The 24,126-nt window shown below is 42.5% G+C and overlaps 2 protein-coding genes across 7 annotated transcripts in view; both read right to left on the minus strand.

Moving 5' to 3' along the window:
* Positions 1-670, minus strand: part of ANKRD46 (ankyrin repeat domain 46) — a 92,458-nt gene extending 91,788 nt beyond the window's left edge. For both annotated transcript variants that reach the window (XM_070383050.1, XM_005887008.3), the window contains exon 1: positions 516-670. The gene's annotated coding sequence lies outside the window, so the exon portion shown is untranslated. The remainder of the gene's footprint in view (positions 1-515) is intronic.
* A 10,313-nt stretch (positions 671-10,983) lies between these two features.
* SNX31 (sorting nexin 31) overlaps positions 10,984-24,126 on the minus strand; it is an 81,786-nt gene continuing 68,643 nt past the window's right edge. For 2 of the 5 annotated variants that reach the window (XM_070383051.1, XM_070383055.1), the window contains 3 exons: positions 20,832-20,909; positions 15,157-15,213; positions 10,984-12,032 (listed from right to left, as the gene is read on the minus strand). In XM_070383051.1, coding sequence (XP_070239152.1) covers positions 11,943-12,032; positions 15,157-15,213; positions 20,832-20,909 — 225 coding nt within the window. In that variant the 3' untranslated portion in view covers positions 10,984-11,942. The other 3 variants (XM_070383053.1, XM_070383052.1, XM_070383054.1) reach the window with 3 other exon arrangements.

Below are 24,126 nucleotides of genomic sequence, written 5' to 3' on the forward strand. Positions count from 1 at the left end.
GCAAGATGATCTGCCTCCTGCATTGCACATTTAATACGGAGCAGTCCTGTCTTTGAACCCGGGTACCCGGGGCCATGTAATATCGGGACAGTTCGCTCACATCTCCGCAGCTTCTCTTCACGCCTGAACTGCGGGTTCCGAGCAACTGGCCGCATGCTGTCCGTGCCGAGGCCGAGACAGTGCACCTTTTCTGGCGGAGTGACGAGACGCCGGCCGTGGGGGCTCCGGCTCGGACCGTCGACCTCGCGAGGCCCCGCCAGGCCGCCCGCCCCGGCACGCCCGCCGCGCGGCCGTTACCCTCAAACCAGCCCCCAGAGCCCGCGCCGGCCCTCCCAGCTCCCCCGGGCAGCACAGACCCGAGACCGGTCACCACGGGTCTGGTTCCCCGCGGGCGGCCTAGCCTCTCAGGTCCCTAGACCAGGCCCCAAGCTGGGCCCTCCGGTGTTTCGGGGCCATCGGGGGGAGGTGTCAGTGGCTTTCATCCCGGGGCTGCCCGCGGGCCGAGACCCAAGTACCTTCCAGTCAGTCGAGGAATGGTGGCAGCGGCACCACCTTCCTCCCGGCGACCGCGGCAGAGGCGACGGCAGCGGACCGAGAGGAGGGACGGGCTGGCCACTAAGACGAGCTGGCCCTAGCTGGCCAGAGAGGCCTCACTCCGCCGCGGCTGGTGCGCCCCCTGGAGGCTGGAAGTCGCACTGGCGGCTCGACCGGCTCTCAATCACTACGCAAAGTAAGAAAACTGCTGCGGGGGAGAAGAGAAGACAACTGAGAAAGGTTCCATAGATCTGAGTCCAGGAGCATTTTGCGCTTCTCAAGGCCTTTTCTAAACAAACATCCCACCCCTCAGCTAAATGAAGGCTTCACAGACCAGGACAGTCTTACCAAGAGCTATGTTGTTGTTCAGTCTCTAAGTTGAGTCGGACTCCTTGTGACCCCATGCGCTGCAGAAGGCCAAGCTCCTCTGCTGCTGCTACTGCTGCTAAGTCGCTTCAGTCGTGTCTGACTCTGTGCGACCCCATGGACTGCAGCCCACCAGGCTTCTCCGTCCATGGGATTCTCCAGGCAAGAACACTGGAGTGGGTTGCCATTTCCTTCTCCAATGCATGAAAGTGGAAAGTGAAAGTGAAGTTGCTCAGTCGTGTCCGACTCTGTGCGACCCCATGGACTGCAGCCCACCAGGCTTCTCCGTCCATGGGATTCTCCAGGCAAGAACACTGGAGTGGGTTGCCATTTCCTTCTCCAATGCATGAAAGTGGAAAGTGAAAGTGAAGTTGCTCAGTCGTGTATGACTCTGTGCGACCCCATGGACTGCAGCCTACCAGGCTCCTCCATCCATGGGATTTTCTGGGCAACAGCACTGGAGTGGGGTGCCATCTCTGTCCTCCACTATCTTCCACTTCCTCCACTATAGAGTTGGCTCAAATTCATGTCTTTCGAGTTGGTGATGCTGTCTAACCATCTCATCCTCTGCTGCCCCCTTCTCCTCCCTGCTTCAATCTTTCCCAGCATCAGGGTCTTTTCCAATGAATCCGTTCTTTGAATCAGGTGACCAGAGTATTAGAGCTTCAGCTTCAGCATCAGTTCTTCTGATGAATATTCGGGGTTGATTTCCTGTAGGATGCACCAGTTTGAGCTCCTTGCAGTCCAAGGGACTCTCAAGAGTCTTCTCCAGCACCACAACTTGAAAGCATCAATTCCTTGGTGCTCACCCCACTCCAGTACTCTTGCCTGGAAAATCCCATGGACGGAGGAGCCTGGTAGGCTGCAGTCCATGGGGCCGTGAAGAGTTGGACACGACTGAACGACTTCCCTTTCACTTTTCACTTTCACGCATTGGAGAAGGAACTGGCAACCCACTCCAGTGTTCTTGCCTGGAGAATCCCAGGGATGGGGGAGCCTGGTGGGCTGCCGTCTATGGGGTCACACAGAGTTGGACACGACTGAAGCGACTTAGCAGCAGCAGCAGCAGCCTTCTTAATGTTCCAACTCTCACATCTGTTCATGACAACTAGAAAAAACATAGCTTTCACTATATGGACCTTTATCAGCAAAGTGATGTCTCTGTTTTTTAATACACTGTCTAGATTTGTCATAGTTTTCCTTCCAAGAAGCAAGCGTCTTTTAACTTCATGGCTGCAGTCACCATCTGCAGTGATTAGGGAGCCCAAAAAAATAAAATCTGCCACTGTTTCCACTTTTCCCCCATCTATTTGCCATGAAGCGATGGAACCGGGTGCTATGATCTACCAAGAGCTGTAGGCATCAATTAATAGTTGCTTGCCTTCAGGTAAGTCTTCTCTGTAACCCAAATTGATATATTAGTAATAGCAACTGGCTGCTCTAATTTTCAAATATGAACCTAAGTTTTTTCAAAAAGGGTTTGACTATTTACATCCCACTTTTTAAAATTCCTAGACGAAATGCAACATGTGCCTAGCCAAAACTATAAAGATAGTGGGTGGTGAGAAGTACATTTACTGCAACTTTTTTCCCTGAGTTTACCAACAACTCCAGTCCTGTGGCCAAGAAGACTTACCCTGCACAGAGATCCTCTCTCCCCTGAATTTTAGCATACTCACTCAGCCAATCCACCTTTTCCCTCTAGGGGGTCTCATGTCCATCCATTCCTTGGACATTACTAACAGTGTGTCCTGGAAATGTCATGTAAATGTTTGGGATTTTTGTCAAATTTGAGAAAGACTCTATCAAATCTCTTTCACATAAGAATAAGACTTCAGACATTTCACATTTTCTTGTGCAGTGACTATCATAAATATTAAATATTCTTTGAATTGATGACATTTATTAACCAATTTGTCATTGATATTCTCCTTGAGGTTGTGTGCTGAGTTTATAATGTCTTGATTGATGCCAGTAAATTGTGTCAAATCAGCAAAGAATTTCTCCAGTATGTTCTTACAATTTCCTCTTTTTTATTAATTGGTTAACAAACAATCCAAGACCTTAGTCATTACTTCTGTTCAAATGAATCTTTCCATCTTCATGATCTGCTTTTGTTTGATCTGAAAAAGTGTAGCGACTGCTAAGTGTGAGAAGTACAGTATTCCTCCTGGAGGATCTGAGAACCCATTTCCTTGTTTCTCCAGCTTCTAGAGGTCACTCGAGTCCTTGGCTCATGGCCTCTTCCATGTTCCAAAGCAGCAGTGTAGCATCTTTTCTTCTCTCTGACTTCTGCTGCCAACTGTGTATCCTCTATAACTTTGACCCTCCTGCCTGTTTATAAGGACTCTGGATCATGTTGGGTACATCTGAATAATCCAGAACAGTCCCTCCATTTCAAGATCTTTAATTTTAGTCCCATCTGAAAAGTTCTTTTTTACTGCACAAGTTAACATAGTCACGGATTCTGGGGATTAGGACAGGGACACCTTTGGAGGAAATGTTATTCAGCCCACACAACGGCCCTGATGCTTAAACTCCATTTCCTTCAGGGAAATCTACCTTTTCTTCCTCATTAGCAAAATCTGTTTGGTCCTGAGTTCTGATTGTGAGAGTTCCAACAAGAGGAATACCTATAATTATAACTAGGGTAAGTGTTAACGAAGGAAAAGAAGGGAGATGCTGTATGAGGGCAAACAGTGCTGGGCCTAATTTAGATGGAAGAGCAGCAATGCTTTTGAATAAGTGATATTTAACTGAGATGCAGAGGAGGAGGAATTAATTATACAGTGAACAAGTGGAGTGATTCAGACAGAGGCAGCAGTATGTGTGGCCTGGGAATGGGGATGTCAGCGGGTGACTGAGTTGTGTCCCTGCCATCAAATCCTTAGCACCACCACAGTGAGTGACACATCGCAGGTCTTAGCCCTGGCAGCATGTTGCAATCACTGCAGGGCCTTAAAAATACCAACACCCTGGCCAAGACCGAGTCAGAATTATTAGGAAGTATGGCCCAATATCCATAGTTTTTAAAGAGAATACTAATGTGCAGACAGGGCTGAGAACCCACTTTGTTAGATACAACCACAGGAGTAAGAATAAAAAAAAATGACAAAAAATATTTGCTTGGGGTAGGATTTTCTCTTAAGAGGTTTTCTTCTTTTTAAAGAAAAGAAGGGTTTTGGCCATCTTGATTATACATTCCTCTTCAGTCTTAGAAAATGCAGAAAAAGCTTTCAAAAACATTGTTAAATAAACTACAAGTTTATATTGTACAATACAGAGTATATAGCCAATATTTTATAAATGACATTTACCATATAAATGTAGTACAAACCTTTAAAATTTGTGGATCGCTATGTTGTACATCTGTAGCTTACATAATATTGTACATCAACTATATCTCAAATTTTTTTAAGAAAAGACCACTTTGTGACAGAATGCTTATCAGAAGACCCTCAAGTGATCCAGAAACCATCCAGTAACCAGTTGTCTCTGTAGAAAAAAGATGTGTTGGAACGGACAGGTGTTTTAAAAACACACCATGTCTACAAAGGAAAAGGTGTTTCTTGGTTTTGAGTTCTTTTCCCAGGTGTTCCAGTTTTTTGTAGTACTGATGAATGACCATAAGGGGGAGACATGCTCCCAGAAAGCGTGACTTCCCCTGTCTCCAGTCTCTCACCCAGGCTAACGAGACTCGGCTATTTTAACACTGAGAGTTCTCAAGGCATAATCGTTGAGAGAGCAAGTCACAGAATTAGACTTAAATACCGTATATTTATCTACACCAGAGTTCTGTTCATTTCAGTTCTCCAACAGTTTACACATTTAAACCACTGGAAAAATAAATAAATAGCGTATGTGTGCCAGGCATTATATTTACAAAATTAAGGGAAAAAATTGAAACCTAGGAAGAGAGTTTCCTTCAGCAGCCAACACAATTAGAAATGAAGCAGCAAGCAAATCTTTCGAAAAGGGATCTCTCTTCTTTTGTTAATTGAAAAGTAAACATCTTAGGTCTCCTTGAATTTCCGGAGTTACTAAGACAACAACAGCTACACCCCTGGGAAGAAGAAAAGAGCTTGGCTGCTTGTTGAAAACTCAATTTGTTATTTTTCTTTGCACTTAACCTGCATGTGGCAGAACCACACAGGTTTTCACATGTACATTAGATTGAATAATATATGTGATGGGAATGTATATAGTGCCTAACCCCAATTATCTTTCTCTTCCAAAAGTAAAGTAACCGATTGTTAGCCAGGGAATACCTTTTGCAGAGATTTAAGCAAATGCATTGCTTTGCAAGCCTTTAAATGTGACTGGGGAGATGTGGGTTTGGTCAGAGAGGCAGAATGGCTGTGTGAGGGGATAATGGATTTATTACAGGCATTCTGTCTCACACAGTTGGGGCAGGAGTCCAGGAAGTGAAGGTCTGGAAGGAGGTGTTGGAGGCTAAGATCAAAGGTCACAAACTAGTTTCTCTGAGAATTCTAGAAGCCAAGTAAGGCTTGAAGCCTGCTGCAAGTGGGCCCATGAAGGGGGTCTTTGGGACTTGCTGTTTCTGTGAAGCCAGCTACTACTTTGTGAGACCCCACCAAGCAATTGGTGGTGGGCCTGGGCTCTGTCGGTCAAGAAGAAGAGCTGGTACAGAGTGGAGAGGGACAGAAACTTCTAGAAACTACCCTTTCCATGTCACTGTATCTGATTGTCAGAAGGTAACGGCCACTGCCTTGCTCTGTCTCCCAGGTCTCCTGGAAAGTCTTCTCTGTGCTAATTTTAAACTGGAACCACATAGGAACCGGGACACTTGGTTCAGCTCCCACCTTAACCAGCACACATGTAAGTTCTTATAACCAATTTTACAGATGAAAAAACTAAGGGCCATATAGGTAAATCGCCTATACTCACATTACTACCTGGAAGCAGAGGCAAGCTCAGAATTCAGGTCAGAGGGGTCATCTTCTACTCCACTCTCATGTCTCTCATCTTTTGTGGTAGTTAAACACTGCAAAGGATTTCAAGAAAATAGGAGAAAAAATTCAACTCATCACTTCTGAGTTCCTTTCCTAGGTTAAAGGTCTCTGAGTAGCCTGTGTACCAACACTAGGCCTAAATCACTCTATCTTGCCCAGACTGTCTCTGGGCACCTGGGTTACTGGGGCTCTTTGATAAGAAGTTATGCCTGTGACCACCAGATCTCAAAATCATTAAGTAATGAGATATGAGCTATTAGGCATGTGATGGATCATCTTATTTGGGGTGTAGGATTATGTGAGAACTTGCCCAAAGAACACTGTTGTTTATCGCAGAAAACATCAATACATACTCTCCAAAGTGATGGGAATACCAGACCACCTGACCTGCCTCTTGAGAAACCTGTATGCAGGTCAGGAAGCAACAGTTAGAACTGGACATGGAATAACAGACTGGTTCCAAATAGGAAAAGGAGTACATCAAGGCTGTATATTGTCACCCTGCTTATTTAACTTCTATGCAGAGTACATCATGAGAAACGCTGGGCTGGATGAAGCACAAGCTGGAATCAAGATTGCCGGGAGAAATACCAATAACCTCAGATATGCAGATGACACCACCCTTTTGGCAGAAAGTGAAGAGGAACTAAAAAGCCTCTTGATGAAAGTGAAAGAGGAGAGTGAAAAAGTTGGCTTAAAGCTCAACATTCAGAAAACTAATCATGGCATCTGGTCCCATCACTTCATGGGAAATAGATGGGGAAAAGTGGAAACAGTGTCAGACTTTATTTTTGGGGGCTCCAAAATCACTGCAGATAGTGATTGCAGCCATGAAATTAAAAGACGCTTACTCCTTGGAAGGAAAGTTATGACCAACCTAGATAGCATATTGAAAAGCAGAGACATTACTTTGCCAACAAAGGTCCATCTTGTCAAGGCTATGGTTTTTCCAGTGGTCAGGTATGGATGTGAGAGTTGGACTGTGAAGAAAGCTGAGCGCCAAAGAATTGATGCTTTTGAACTGTGGTGTTGGAGAAGACTCTTGAGAGTCCCTTGGACTGCAAGGAGATCCAACCAGTCCATTCTAAACGAGATCAGTCCTGGGTGTTGTTTGGAAGGAATGCTAAAGCTGAAACTCCAATACTTTGGCCACCTCATGCGAAGAGCTGACTCATTGGAAAAGACCCTGATGCTGGGAGGGATTAGGGGCAGGAGGAGAAGGGGACGACAGAGGATGAGATGGCTGGATGGCATCACCAACTCAATGGACGTGAGTTTGAGTGAACTCCGGGAGTTGGTGATGGACAGGGAGGCCTGGTGTGCTGCGATTCATGGGGTTGCAAACAGTCAGACACGACTGAGCGACTGAACTGAACTGAACTAATACTTGGGTTTCCCTGACAGCTCAGTTGGTAAAGAATCCACTTGCAGTGCAGGAGACCCCAGTTGGATTCCTGGGTCGGGAAGATCCCCTGGAGAAGGGATACCCACTTCAGTATTCTTGGGCTTCGCTTGTGGCTCAGCTGGTAAAGAGTCTGCCTGAAATGCAGGAGACCTGGGTTCTATCCCTGGGTTGGGAAGATTTCCCTGGAGAAGGGAAAAGCTACCCATTCCAGTATTCTGGCCTGGAGAATTCCATGGACTAGTCCATGGGGTCACAAAGAGTCGGACATGACTGAGCGACTTTCACTTTCAACTAATACTTAGATACATGATGGATATAAATTCAGTTACAAGTAAACATTTTAGGTTTAACCATTGTGGTACGTGTTCAGTCAACACGTAAAAATAAACTCTTATGTACAGTCTTCCTGTTTTTTTCCTTAACGTGGTGCTATACGAGTGATGGGAGTCTATGTGCTTTCTCTCTGAGCGTAAAGAGGTGTACTTGTTGGCCTAGTGCTCCTGGAAAGCATGAAGCTCCACCAGCTTGTGTGAACCAAAATCCATGAATCAACTCTGCGATTAATTGATTTTTGAACAGAATACATCTTCAAGTTTGTTGGCTTTTGCAACCTGTATGTTTAATAACTGCCGTGTCACTTGTCTCGCTCATCATCTTTGTTGTGACCTTCTCATGATTAGGATCCAGGGGCAGTAGATTTCCATTGTCTCTTCCTCTGCTCACCAGACCCCATTCCAAAGGACTGGAGCTCTTCAGAAATTCTGCAGGGACCAGTTTCTAGTGCAAACAAAAGCACACATGTGCAGAGCAAAGCCAACTCACACTTTTCAGCCTGCTGCTCTGAGCGCCTCCACCCCAAACAACTGCTGTACCGCAGACCCCATCAAATATGTGCTCTTGTGGACAGATGGAAAACCCATTAGGAAGTACAGCCAACTCTGTGTTCCCACATTTCCGGGAGAGAAACCACATTCGGTGCAGGAGCAGTGCAAAATCACTAGGGTCAGTGCCTTTAAATCAACTGAACATCTCATCTCTTCCAAGATATTACACAAGCAAAGCCCATATGGTTAGCCAAAGGCTCTGCCCTACAGGAAAGTACATGGGCTAGGGCTAGACCAAAGAACCAAGCCCACTTTTTATTTTTTTCTATGGCTCTAACTAATTTTTTTTATCTGGGAAATTATTATACAAATGACTTGTTTTTTAAAAATAGTAACAAATAGATATTACAAAGCAACTTATCAGAACAATTATAGGTGAATACGGTGGCAGAGGGAAGTACAATGATAAGGCTTAAGCTGTCTTATGGCTTCCCTTGTAGCTCAGTTGGTAAAGAATCCGCCTGCAATGCAGGAAACCCCAGTTCAATTCCTGGGTCGGGAAAATCCTCTGGAGAAGGGATAGGCTACACACTCCAGTATTCTTGGCCTTCCCCTGTGGCTCAGCTGGTAAAGAATCCACCTGCAATGTGGGAGACCTGGGTTCCATCCCTGGGTTGGAAGATCCCCTGGAGAATGGAAAGGCTGCCCACTCCACTATTCTGGCCTGGAGAATTCAATGGACTATATAACAGGGTCACAAAGAGTTGGACACGACCGAGCAACTTTCACTTTCTTTTCAAGCCATCTTATGAGGGATTATTAGTTAGCCATACTTTTTGTAAGTTAATTCAGCATGTCTTATTTGGGGTGGGGTGGTGTCTTATTTTGAGCCAGAAAAAAGTTCATAACTTTCTCTTGACTTTTTTCCTGGGATCACAGATGGCAGGGTCAAGAGCTTCCTCATGAAGGAGAGAAGCGCTTTCTACTCCATCTCCTACCTGAGCCCACACGGGCCCCTCCCTCAGCCTGCCTGGTGGACCACCGTCCACCCACGGCAGGAGGAGAGAGGACCAGAAATCATCTGGAGACGTCGTTGCTGCCGCGGCGTGCTTTGCTTTCGTTCTGCCTTTTAGGATCATTTTGGCCATTATTTCCCCACTGAGGCTTGTAACCTATTTGGTTTTCCACAAATTAAGATCCCTCAGCTCTTCTTAAATTCACCCTGAGGGGGAACTTAAGGCAATTTTTTATCTACATGTTTCACACAAAATTTGCTTCCCGATTGTCCACATGGGGATGTGTGCAAGCCGGACACTCATCAGTGGCTTTGGCGAGTCCATCAGCTCTTCAGACAAAGCCCACACATGCTTCCCTCCATGGGTCCCAACGGGGCTCAGATTTCAGGGCCCAACCACCAGTGAATCAGCTCTGACCTTTTCCCCCATAATTATTTTTGTGAAAATTTCAGACTCAAGTGTGTTTGCCTGTGGGCAAAGTGCCAGTTATTTTAGGACTATGAATAGCGGTAGAAACATATATGTACGTCTCGACATGGAGATAAGTGATGTTAATGACTGTAAACCCACAGATTAAAGCATATGCTGATTTCCAAAGCCACACCACACCCCTTAGGAGTTACTTGAATGAATTTTGCAATTGCCTACCTGCATTACTCACGCCCCGAAGGATGTCTTCGGATGTCTTGCTGGGGTGGATGGCTGTGCTGTTGGGAAGGTCCTACCTCAGCATCACACCTGGAGGGTGAAGACCTCACCCCAAGCAGTGATGGGGTCTCACTGGCCATCTTCTCTCGGAGCCTGCAGCTGGGAAGGTCACTCTGGCAGTTGGAAGTCAGGCTTTTTAACCCAATAATGAAGTAGCTTTGATCCAGAAGTGATTCAAACCCCCAATTCCTTCCAGATAAAGGAAGGCCCAGTAACCCCCATAGGAGCTAATTAATTAATAGCTCCTTCTTATCTTGCATAACTGCTGAGGAAGTTTGTTTCCCACTGTCTCAGTTCATTTATTCTTCACAGTATGTACTATGGAATGCACTTCATCACTTGTATTTTTCTTCTCCTATTTTGATATTGATGGTGATCTCAATGTCTTGGGGGAAAAAAACTATTAAATTCAATGCTTCTGTTTTTGCCATCATCAAACAGGGGTAAATTGCTCTACTTATACTAAGGGATGCTGCAGTCCTGTAGGCATAGGTGCTGGTCCCTCTTATCTCCTAACCACTCCCTTAACCTCAGACTTCGCTAGCGCAGAGCAGGGTTGCTTATCCTTCCCTGGACACTGCACTTGCTCTCCCACCAGAGTCGATGCTTCTTTCTACCTGCGTGCCCCTATCTCTGCCTCTGCTTGACTCTGCTTTCTTCAAAGTCCCTCTTCACCTCAGGCCTTCTTGACCACCCCCCGCAACTTCCTATGACACACAGGACCACACTACACATTGGACACCTACTCCCATGCTGTCTTGGATTATTTGCAACTACGTATCATTAAAGGGTTAACATTCAACTATTTTTGATCTACAACAGCAGTTAAATATGGTTCCATCTAATATATACATTTTCTCACCCCAAATACAAATTCTCTTCGCATTTCTAAGGTCTTCAATAAATCCTTACACAGTGTAGGCATTTGCTATTAAAAAGAAATAGACTTTTGACTATTCTTAAATTGGCAAAATAGAGAATAAGCTTCTGTTTTAATTGGAAAATGTATCTTAGCCCATTAATACACTCACCATGGGTGATCTGGGATGATTCCACCTTGCAAAAATGTCCCACCATCACCTAAAATATAAAAATGAAACTTCATGGCCCTAGGAATTATGGTTAGAGACAGTGCTTTATAAATATAATAGGGCTTTAATAGATTCTACACTTCAAAAAATCATTCACAGAGTTTTTTCACCAATAAATCGTACACTCACTAGAATATATTCCTATTTATTATATAATTAGTTACACAACACAGTTAGAAAAGAACATTAGAATATCACACTTTATTGATTACATTGATTCCTCTGTCCCTCTCCCTTATTGCAATATTAATTCTGTGTATAATTCTATTAGTTACCACAATGAACTGAAACTGGATAAGGAAAAATCTAGTGAAAAAGTATACATCATTTTAAAGCTAAGATATTTGATATTGAGTGAAGGGTCCCCTTGGTTTCCAAAATAAAAATATCCAAAATAGCGTCATGATTGTTGAACTGAACTCAGTATACTAAGGACAGAATGTACCTACAACTGTGGAGAAACAGAGCACGGGGCAGCCTATTACTTTGAGTACATCCATATTGGTAGGCTCAGAGTTACATAAGAAAACAAATTGGTGTTTCATCACCTCCTTGTTCTGATGCTTTGGACGGATCAGTGAAGTCCAGATTTCTTTTTCAATGATTCCATTTCTTAGAGCCACAGCTGATGAGTCATGTCTTCAGATCTTAACCCCAAATGCATTTGTAGTGTTTTAGATTAGGTCTTTCATTCACGCAATATCAGAACATATAAAAGGCTTCATGAAGCCAGGACAACATATATTTTAGGGGAAGAAAAAAGAAGGAGGTTTGTACTAATTGATTCAGATTTGCCATTTGTCATTTATAAGTCATTAAAAACAAACTGTATGACTTTGGTTTGCATTTTCTTTTAATCTTGAGACAAACAGAGTTTTGAAGTCTTGATGAATATGGTCCATCCAGGAAAAAAATGGGAAGGCTCACATCTCTTCCATTGGTGGTAGGAAGCCCACTTTCAACTTCCAAGCCCTTTCGTGGTCAAGATCACCTTTAAGACCATTTTAAGAAGTTAGACTTTGTCTTCAAAGATCTTCCTTTATGGTCCCAAAACCACAGTCAACTTCAGCTATCTTAATCTTGCTTTTTCTTGGCAGAAAACTAGAATGGTCTTTCTGTTACAAAGTAAACAGGTCAGAAATACATATGAGAGGAAGTAATTTCCATAACAACAATAATAGTTAAAAAGCCAAAGATTAATATTAAAAAGGCAACAGAAAGGTTATATCTGTTAAGCAATGATTGTTTTAAACGGCTTTACCCTGGATTTCCCTGGTGGTAGAGTGGATAGGAATTCATTTGCCAATGCCAGCGGATACCTGTTCGACCCCTGATCCAGGAAGATTCCACCGTGTCCCAGAGCACCGAAGCTCCTGAACCACAATTACTGAGCGTGTGTTCTCCAGCTGGCGCCCAGCGGAAACTACTGAGGCCCAGGCGCCTAGAGCCTGTGCTCCGCCACAAGAGAAGCCACCACACTGAGAAGCCCCTGCACCGCAACGAAGAGTAGCCCCCTCACCACAACCAGAGAAAGCCCCCGTGCATCAATGAAGACACAGCGCAACCAAGTAAATAAATAATTTTTTTAAATGGTTTTATTCTGTAGCAGCTGTGTTTCAGGGGTAGGTATACATCAGTGGCACCCCACTCCAGTACTATTGCCTGGAAAATCCCATGGACGGGGGAGCCTGGTAGGCTGCAGTCCATGGGGTCGCTAAGAGTCAGACACGACTGAGCGACTTCACTTTCTCTTTTCACTTTCATGAATTGGAGAAGGAACTGGCAACCCACTCCAGTGTTCTTGCCTGGAGAATCTCAGGGACGGGGGAGCCTGGTGGGCTGCCGTCTATGGGGTCGCACAGAGTCGGACACGACTGAAGCGACTTAGCAGCAGCAGCAGCATACATCTGTTACTGCTGAGGGCGCCCCCTACTGGTATGAAGAGGCATGTCCAGAGCACCTTTGCAAGCACTGGGGTGTCTCCAGGTAACACTTGAACCCTGCCTCTCTTGTCTTTTCCTCATCTCTTAAAGACATATGACTTTCTGTTTTTACCTTCACCAAAATCTTCAGTGCACATCCCTCACAAAGTTTTACAAAAAAGTATTATAGACATTTTAACATACTTTAAGAAGTTACGGTTGCTGCAGACCTTCAGTGAGTGAATAGTCGACTTTCAGTGTTTATAAAATCTCTAAGACAGAGTCACAGAGACTGGGTTTTGGCCCTGGTGAAATAAATGTGTGGCAGCTCACCAGACAGAGCAACTTTTTTTTTTTCCTATGAGGAATTTGTCTTGATAGAGAGGCCTCATGGCAGAGCAGTTAAAGGAACAACAGCAACAAAATTTTGTTTGTTAAATAACAAAGAGTGTTTGGGCATGGATACTAACTCCGTCATTTACCAGCTGGGTGACCTTGGGCAAGTTACTTAACCTTTCTTCTGTTTTCAGTTCCCTTGGCTACAAACCAAGGATAATAATAATATCTGGCTTGCTGTGAGTTATATGTGGAAAGCAATTATAACAGTGCCTAGCTCAGGATAAGCTCTCTATAAAGGTTGGCTAAACTAAGTTGGAATTCAATACAGTTGGGCACCAGGCTCCCTTCCAACCTGCTGGCCCTGCTCAGAGCATCACAGAGGTTCACCTCCTTTAGCATTGCAGTTCATCCATGCTGACTGGCATCTCTGTTGTTCTAGGACAGTGGCTCTCGAACTCAAACGTGCATCAGACTTATTTGCAGGGCTTGCCCAATACAATTGCTGGGCCCCAGCCCCAGAGCTTCTGGTCCAATATGGTTGGGGCCTGAGAATTTAAATTTCTAGTAAGTTCCCAAGGGATGCTGACCCTGACAGTCTAGGGACCCCACTCTGAGAACCACTCTTTTAGAGTAATGGTTTCAATCCTGGCTGTACTTTAGATCATCTGGGCAGCTAAAAAATCCCACTGCCAGGCCCCTCAGAAAAATTTGTTAATAAATCAGAATCTTTGAGAATGGGGCTCAGCCATCATGTTTCTTGAGCTCTTCAGGTGATAACATTATACAGCCAAGTTTGAGAACCACAGCTCTATGCCATACTATGCTGCTGACATGGATGAATTTAAGTGATGAAGTTATCTTAAAGATAAAGAAGAAGTCTGGTGCAGTGTTTCCCATTGGCATTCTTGCTATAAATGCTGATCTACTGGATCCATCTTTTGGGGTGGGAATTTGCATTTTAATAAGCACCCCAAGCATCCCTTATACACATCCAGTTTTTTGATCTGCCTGAAGACACATAGCCAGTAATTGGTGGAGTTTTCACTGTCTGTCTCTGATGTAAGCAGCCAGAAATGCTGTTATTATGTAAGAGAGAGAAGTCTGCTTTTAGTCTGTGTTTAAAATTTTTCTCTGATCTTATCCACTCAAGGAAGGACCGTATATATTTATAAATACTGTAATTATATACTAATTACCTTTATATACACAGCAGGCTCTGTGACAGGAGCTGAACCAATAATGAATTCCATTCAATGCTACTTAGAGGCCACCTTTATTTCATTCACACCCACTAAGATATGAACCTCAAAAGGAAGAGTTAGTTAAGGACACAGCTGTGGAATCAGACTGCCTGCTTCCTTCTACCAACTGTGCAACCTGGAGCAAGTCACCTAACCTCTCTGTGTTCCAGTTTCTTCAACTGATTTGAGGAATGGTGATACAGTACCAATGATACAGGATCATGGTGAGGATAAATGTGTTAATCCACAGAAAAGTACTTTGAATGGTGTCTGGCCATTAGTGTTTATTAATGCTTTCTATTATGATATTTACTGCTATTGTTATCTGCACAGCAGACCTAAACGCTTGAAAAAGCAGTTTATCAACTTAAAGGCTGTTTTATACAGAATACACTGCAGAAAGTCTATGAAACCAAAACATACAAACTAGAAAGAACATTTTCAAAAAAAAACTGCACGGAGTAGAGAAGAAAATCACTAGAGTTTTGTGTTCTTCTTGGAACTTTTGTATATATAAATTCAGGAAAGCATTTCTCCTAGCCCAACTGGGTTCTACAGTAAAAACACTCTGTTTCTGTGATGGTCGTCCAATTGGACCAGTCTGCGTGGAGGAGCTTCTGAGAAAGAGAATTCTGGCTTAACCTTAAAAGTAGAATGACTTTGGTTACTTAAAAGGGGAAAAACAGGCAGATTTATCAAAATTATAATATACCCATTACATAATTTTACTCACAGACCTGGTTTTGTTGAATGTGGTATTTTTTACTTTTGCCTTGTTCTGGAACTTCAATCTGCTAAATAGATTAGTGAAATGTCAGTCAGCACAGCCAGAGAAGCGAGCACACAAATAATCTATTTAACCAGCACATTTCTCCTTCCACAATAATCCTCTTAATGGTCCCGAAGGCTGCCAGTCAGCAGGACACCTGCTCGTCATCCGCACAATCCCCCTTCGTTTGCAAGTACCTCAGCGTTTCAGAAATCGAGTCCCCGAAAGTGAAGTGAAGCTTAATGTTTAACGTTGGTGGCTGCCTATGGATTTTGTGATTTAACACAGCTTTTAAAAGGACTTCACACAAAATGAACTCCTAAATCCAGAAATAATCCACCGAGCTCCAATCCATATGCTGAACCAAAGCCAAATGGGGCTCTGATTAATCAAAAGGCATCATTAATCAAGAGAAGAATCAAACTGAAGTTTAAGGCACTTGAATATACCTCATGCACATAAAGTAACCTTAATATAACAGTCAGGGGCCCAGCAGAAAGCAGATGGCTTACTCCTGGGGTAACCGAGGGAGTTTTCCACAAGGAACTGCTTAATGGAGGTGTGGTAAGGATTAGAGTGCACCAATGAATGGATGTAGCGAGTGGCGAAGAGCTGGGGTGGGTGTGGGTTCTCACCACTTCTGGGTCTCAAGGGGTGAGGGGAGCAGCTGGTACTGGAACCAGAGTGGCCGAAGCAGCAGGTAGGAGAGGTCGCTTCAGGAGCTGTGGCACTCAGTCGAGGACTGGGCCAACCGCAGAGACCCGGCAGGGACGGAGTCAGCGAAATAAATACCCTGGTCTCCACTTCCTCCCACCTCACTGGGTTTCCCCATGGGTGACCCCGGTTGGAAGCTGGAGGTCAGAGGGTAAGATCATAGCACACCAAGGTCAGTCTCCTAGCCAGGGTTTAGGGGAAAGGACTCTTAGACTTTTCCTATATTGGGTTGGCCAAAAAGGTCATTCAGGTTTTTCCAAGCATACTGAAAAACCTGAAAGAATTTTCTAGCCAGCCCAACAGAAAAAGAAAAGAACTACTATTAAAGAACTATGCTTTCGGTGTGTATCTCAGCTTATCACTCTCTCATCCTAAATGTCTCTTTACTCATTGCTTTTTTTTTCCAACAAATAAACTCCTTGACTCTGGATTCTCAGTTTCTAGCCACTATATATGGTAAATATAGACATCGGTAAATGATAGAATGAGGGGGTGAATTAACTAAGTTGCTTGTTATTCATGAGATCATGTCCCCTATATAAAGCAGGACATTACAAAATAAGTGGGATAAATAACACGGTACTGCACAAGAGGATTAATTTTTAACTATGATTAACTTAATTTTTCTGTAAAATATATCGCTTTGAAGGATAAATAGGACTTCCTTTGGGTTAGTATTCTCAGTAGAGATGTCCATATATTTGCAGCCTATCTCGATAGTTTTAAAAAATCATTATTAGGTCTTGATAAATGAGAAAGTAATGTTCTGAGGCCTTGTGTTTTGTTATTTTATCATTTTACAGCATTACATGATAGTCTGTAAGTAGTCTTGTGCAGTGAAATACAGAAGCTGGGGGAAACTTCTTAGAATTTTTCTCTCTCCTAGTCTCCTTCCCCTCCTTCTCCCTATGTAAAAATAAAACACATTAGAATTGTTCAGCAATTTCTGATATAGTTTGGTTCCTTGACTTATTTCAGTAGGCTTTTTATATTTTATATATCAGGGTGATAAAGTTGGGGGGGAGTTAATCCTTTTTTCATAATGCAGGATTCCTGCACTCTCTCTCTCAACAGAGAGTTTCTGTTGATAGCATAATCCTTCATTCCTTCCCCTCTGGCTCTCTGAAACTGTCCTCCTGCTATGCTCGGACCATTCTTGTGATGGCTGTAATGTCAGTACCTTTTCTGTTTTCTGAACTGGACAAGCTATGCAGAGGCTGCCGATCCTGGGACATCAGATAGCACTGGCCTTGGTGTTTCCCCTTCTCATCACATAACAGGAACACACTTCAAAGCACCCAATGGCCTTTTACACTGTCTGATCTCGCCCCAAATGAAAGAGAAGTGGAGAGAGAAATATATATGGTTATGGTAACTGGGGAGGGGAGGGGAGGTATGAGGCAAGCTGGAGTCAGAAGGCCACCTTGTTCTTCACCATTTTTCAGAAGACCAGTTTAGAGATTCAGACCCACTGTTAAGCAAACCTAAGGAAAAGTTATATAAACTAATAAAAACAAACTAGGTATAGACTATTTTTAAAAATAGTTTTTCAATTCAGAAAATATTTACTAGCATATTTCTGATAACTCATGTTTTCAGATTATGGTTCAATATATAAATAATGATAATTATAATGATCATAATACACTTTCAGAAGCTCCTTAGGAATGAAAGTGAAAGTCACTCAGTCCTGTCCGACTCTTTGCAACCCCATGGACTATACAGTCCATAGAATTCTCCAGGCTAGAATACTGGAGTGGGTAGTCTTTCCCTTCTCCATGGGATCTTCCCAATCCAGGAATCGAACCAGGGTCTCCTGCATTGCAGGCAATTCTTTACCAACTGAGCTATCAGAGAAGCCCTTATATCCTGTATGCAGGGAATACACGTACTACATAAAATCCACCTGCTTTCTTTCCTTGGTGTCTTTTAGATTTCTTTACATAGCAGAGATTGCTGTTAGCCTATTCCATTATTCATTCTGTTGTTTCTTAGTAGTAACACCCACATTTATTTGGAAAGACAACATGCTCTGCAAAAAGACTACATTTACCAGACTTCCTTACAGCTGTGTGGGGGCCTGCGATATGACTAACTCTTGGACAATGAGCTATAAGTAGAAATTCTATGTGAGACTTCTGAGACTCCTCATTAAAGAAAAAGGGTGAGTGCTTCTGCATACTTTCCTTACACTTGTTATCTGGAATGTGCATGTAATGGCTGGATCTCCAGCAGTCATCCTGGGCATGAGGTAAAAGCCACACACTGAAGTTGGCAGAGCAGAAAGATCTCTGGTGACACCGTGAACTCACTATCACAGCCCCATTCTGCCTACTTCTGGGCTTTTAGATGAGATAGAAACAGACTTTTATCTTGTCCAAAACACTTATTTTGTCTTGTTTTGTTTTTTGTCATTGGCAGTCAAAACTACTCCTAACTAATATAGTTTATTTTCAAATAAAATAATCCTTTAATTTTGTTCTAGTTAAAAGTAGCAAATATTTTTAAAAAAAATCAATTTAGGTTTTTGTATAAGAGCACAGCTCTAAGAATAATGTTACACATTTTTCTCCTTTCTGGTTTTTCAATTAATACTGTCTTAAGAATTTAACACTTTTTTGGCTGCATGTTTACATTTTTCTTTAGTGCATTCATTTGACTTCAAATCTTAATCATCTCTTCGTAAGTGGTTCAAGTCTTAACCTTTGAAACCATTGCCTAAAGCTAACTAAGCTAATTAACTCTAAGTTAGCACTAAATTTCTTCTTTCAATTCTTCCTTCTTACCAGGATAAAACAGTACTATTTAATCTCTCAAGGGACCATCTGCTTTATTTATGGGGTTCAGTTGGTTACAGTTTTCTCAGTTTTTCTCTCCCTCCCCAGATTTTTCACAATTATAAAATTTTAGAATTTATTCTGCCTTGTAAATTTTTGGTCTATGAGACTTCTATAAGTGATAGGTGTCAATTCAGGCTTTATATGTTTTGCCTAGAAAATGAGTAAATGTCACAGTCTGACATTTATATGGTTACTTTAAGCTCCATAAAATGACTTGGTCTTATCAACTGTACTTTGCGAGGAGATCCAAAGTTCAAAGAGATGATCTGTCTTTTCTATCTCCTTTCCAGGGTCCCGTTCTACCCAAGGGTTTGTATTAATAGATGAAATTCCAGACTAAAATGTGGACTATTCCTACAACATTCTCTTGAAATGTGAACTATTCCAACACCATCCAATTTTCAGAGGAAAAATCTTAACTTCTTTCTAAGAACCAACATAAGGAAAGAAATAAAGAGTTTGTGAAAATAAAACTTGATGAGTATTTGGATAAGGCAATACAAGTTTTATTGACTACCATGATGATTTTGCTATCAGTCACCAGGATAAATTATAGATTTTAATTTGCATGCAAATCTATGGAATATGATGGTGTGGTTGTTTTTCTTGAAAACTTTAAATAGATTACTACCTCCTCCTACTATAGAGAAAACTCTTTTAGATATTCATTGTACAAGTATTTCCTGCATCAAGTAGCTTACACTTTATCAAACCACATTTGAGAGCACTTCTCCCTTTTAATGGGGCTACATTAATTGCTTTTCTCTGTATATACACATACATATATAAAATGATATATGATATATTTATGTTTATACATATTTATCATATACATATATTTAAATTGAGGCCTAAATGGGTCCATCCTTCTTAGGAGGTTAGATTTTATTATGCTTTAAAAAAAAAGCATTCTTGATTGTTTTATTGGTGTGATTTGCTATTCTCTAGTACATTTTGAAGTGTTCAAACACCAAGGGGCAGTGATTTTTATCTTCCCTGGGAAAATATTTTGAGTTCTAGAAGAAAGAAAAGTAAATATAAAATGTAACATTTTTCTGAGGAAAAAAGCTGCAAAGTCAAGTAAAGATAAGTGTTAAACTAAAGGTATAATCCGCCCTCTTATAATACACTAAAACCTTAGGAAAAGTTTTCAAATATTTTCTGTTGTATTTTTAAAGCCCAGTGTGTTATCCTACAAGAGAATTATGTTTATAAATGTCATTCTAAAAAATCAAAGTGTACTGTCTTACTTGGGACAAGCTTGTATCCTGATGGGGACAAGCTTGTATCCTGATGGTGACAAGGCAAGTAGAAAGTTTAGAATCTCAGGGACTCTTTACAGCCCCAGCACCAACACTTACAGTGAGCAACTAGGCCTTTATTGAAGATGGAGACAAGAAAAATAAATTTTACACTGAGAAAAAAGTATAGCCTTGAGAGCTTTTTTTACTTGATGGCTTCTCCCAACTGCTAAAGGCATTTTAATTTGGTACAGTGGAGGTATCAAGAGGCTGTGAGTTCTATCTAGAGACAAAACTTCAGAGCTTATTTAAGCTCTTACCTGCTGTGCTGATTCTGTCCATGTTGTTGCTTTTATGATAAATCTGAAATCTTCCATTTGGGAGAAGGCAGAAATACAAGGATACAGAGTTGAGGTTTAGCAAGTTCTTAGCAACCCAAGGACAACTGACTTCTCCCTGGGAAATTGGCTTGAATTCTGAAGATTGAGCTCCCAGGGAGCTGAGAAGCTCACTTCTGGGCAGTTGGGTTCATCCCTGGATTTGAAAGACCCTGATGCTGGGAAAGATTGAAGGTGGGAGGAGAAGGGGACGACAGAGGATGAGATGGTTGGCTGGCATCACTGATTTGATGGACATGAGATTGAGCAAGCTCTGGGAGTTGGTGATGGACAGGGAAGCCTGGTGTGCTGCAGCCCATGGGGTCACAAAGAGTCAGACATGAGTGAGCGACTGAACTGAGCTGAACTGGAAGACCAGACTCACTGTGTCCGGGGAAATTCATGAGTGTAGTTTAGTGCCAGCTGATGGTGGAAACAAACTGAAACACAGACACAGACAAGAGCACTTACCATTTCTGGATTCTCTGCAGCTTGCTTTACCATCTTTTCTGAGATCATCTTTTTCAAGCAGCTACTCAGCAAAAAAGCCTAAGAAACCCAGAAATAAAGAACTCTCTCAGTTAAAGACTTCATTCTCTTCCTTCCCTCTTCATACTGAGAAGCAGGTTTTGTGCCCTGTCTTCCAAAAGTATGCTTTTAAGAATTTAGAGTTCTTTGACTTTCATTAATTTCATAAGATGTAACCAGCAAGTAACCATAAAGTTTCTCAATTACAGGGATATACTTGCAGTAAATTTTTTTAAAGATAGATTAAAAATGACCAGGATCTCATTACTAATCTTTCTCAAAACTGTCCCCTTACATCCCATTTTTTTCCATTACTTTGTAAACAGCTCATGTTTTATGAGCAACAAATAATAAAAATCACTTCTACTCACAATCAAATCAAATGTTGATGGTCAATCTTCTATTTAACTGTATATATAATGATTGAGAGACCTATAAGTAGGCATACATATTAACCTGTTTGAAAGGCTATATTAGCACCTTATGGCTCTTGCTGAACTGAAGATAAAATTAGTCATTTTTCTTCCTTTTTTAATTTCCCTGGTATTTTTAGTTATTCACTGTCAAGACTGACCACTGCCCCTAACACCACCTGTGGCTTATCGACGGCTCATCACTGCTAGTGGCAAGACACATGTCATACACATCTTGCTGCACAAAAGCTGGGGCTTTCCTTTCTCTAGGGTACCCCATGTGCCAAACTTAAGGTTCCCTTGTGATTTTCCCTTTTGCTCCTTTCCTACAGATTCTTTTATTCCCCCCCTTTTTTCTGCTCTCAACTCTTGGACTGTTCATTTCTCATTCAGCCCCACTGAGGTTTCAGACAACAGAAGCTCAAAGCTTGAGGCTAGAGAACTTTAGTATAAATTGTGCTCGAGGATGGTCCCTGAACTTGGGGGTGAGGGGATGACAGAGAGGAGGAGAGGGAAGGGAGGGAAAGCTCGGGTTATGGCAGCCAATGCAGAGAGCTTTTGGAGGACAGGACATAGAAAGTGGAACTAGAGGGCGAAGGGGCTACATAGAGAGGGCGTTTCAAAGTTTTACAGAGATGGGTTGCATTTTATTTAAGTGGAGAGAAAAGAGGGGAAAGAAAGGGCTGCCACCGATAAGGAAAAGAGTCACGGATGTGGGGTTTATACACAGACACAAAGCTTGCCTTCCTGCTTTAGCTAAGAATGAACCCTGTTTATCTGTGCATATATGTTACCCATGAAACATCAGGGTACGAAACAGGTAAATGACAGCAAACCCTGAGCCGATGCAGCTAGGAGGGGTGTTTAATAGTGTCCCACAAGGTGTAGACCGATTCCATACGCCTATACAATGTACTGAAGCCCAGGTGCCTAGAGTCTGTGCTCAGCAACAAGAGAAGCTGCCACAGTGAGAAGCCAGAGCACCGCAATGAAGAGCAGCCCCTGCTTCCTGCAACAAGAGAAAGCCCAAGGGCAGCAACAGAGACTCACCACCGCCAAAAAATAAAATACAAGTAAATCAATAAATCTTACTATTATATATGAAGACCATTCTGAAGGAGATCAGCCCTGGGATTTCTTTGGAAGGAATGATGCTAAAGCTGAAACTCCAGTACTTTGGCCACCTCATGCGAAGAGTTGACTCATTGGAAAAGACTCTGATGCTGGGAGGGATTGGGGGCAGGAGGGAAGGGGACGACAGAGGATGAGATGGCTGGATGGCATCACTGACTCGATGGACGTGAGTCTGGGTGAACTCCCGGAGTTGGTGATGGACAGGGAGGCCTGGCGTGCTGTGATTCATGGGGTTGCAAAGAGTCAGACACGACTGAGCGACTGAACTGAACTGAACTGAAGCTTCCATTTAAAGGGCCCAGGAAAGAGTCGGGCCAAGCCCTCTTTCCATATTTGCGAGGCACACAAACCTCATTTCTGCCTTTTGCAGAAGTAGCCCTTGGGTGCACATCAATAAATCCATACTTCAAAGGAAATAAGACCTTACTAGGACTCTTTTCAAAGGATGTTTATTGCACCTCTCCTTAGTGGCTTAAACTCATTCATACAGACTAGATTAAAAGACCATAATAAAATTTAACTACCGCACTTAGCATTCGGAGGGAAGGGGGTGGTGTTGCTGCCAAAATCTCTCTGTATGTTTCCACGTGACTGCAGATTTTGCCTCAGCAAACCATCCTACCACTTCCCTAAGGATGTTTTATATTTAAAGTGAACCTGGGGGGCCATTTCTTTAACCTGGGATTTTGATTTAGTACTTTGTTTTTCGGAGGACATGGATATCTATTATCTCTTGATCAGAACTGTACTAGTGGAGAGTTAAAACTGAGCTTCGGTTGCCTAAAACTGGAATGCTGCATGGAACACAGAACTGACTGTGATCACCAGGCCAGTGGTAAAGAATTCACCTGCCATTGCAGGAGACGTGGGTTCAATCCCTGGGTCAGGAAGATCCCCTGGAGGAGGGCATGGCAACCTGCTCCAGTATTTTTACCTGGAAAATCCCATGGACAGAGGAGTCTGAGCAAGTGAGCCTGAGCACGCACATCAAGTACTCAAGTTGACTATAATGTTGATGCAAAGATTACTTTGCTATTTTGGTTTTGTTTTAGGACACTTGCAGTTTTGACTCCAAATTGAAATAGTTTAAGTTAGCTAAGTAAAAAGAATTTCCAACTGGATTTGGCATATTGAAAATTAGATTTTTAATGGGTTTTTTATTTAAAGTAGTTCACATTTACTTCAGATTTAACTATTGCTACCCAAAAGCCAGTGTCCCTCCTTCCCTAGTAACAGAACCCTGATTTGGGAATGACAAAGTACCCAGCTCTAGGCAATGACTCATGCTTATCCTAAGTTGATTATGAATCCTATTCCTCTATGATAAATGCTTGATTCCCAGATTCCCTTGAAGCCAGACTCCCTTGAAGCTAGGAGTGCTCGTGTGACCCAGTTCTGGCCAGTAAGACAAAATGGAAAGTCTACTTGGGTGTGTGTGGGGGGGTGATTCTGGGGTATGACTTTTGCTTTTATCTACTTGAAAAAGGCCAAAAGAATTATAGGGATGCCAACATCTCCCTCTAGTATTCTTACTAAGTGAGATGATAAAAAATTTGTATTGTATAAGCCAGGGGTTGGCAAACAAATCTTGCCCCATCCACTTGTGTTTATAAATAAAGTTTTATTGGAACACAGCTATACCCATTTGTTTATATATTGTCTGTGGCTTCTTTTGCGCTACAGAAATAGAG

The sequence above is a fragment of the Bos mutus genome, chromosome 14, assembly GCF_027580195.1.
Source record: "Bos mutus isolate GX-2022 chromosome 14, NWIPB_WYAK_1.1, whole genome shotgun sequence".
Classification (NCBI taxonomy): Eukaryota; Metazoa; Chordata; class Mammalia; order Artiodactyla; family Bovidae; genus Bos; species Bos mutus.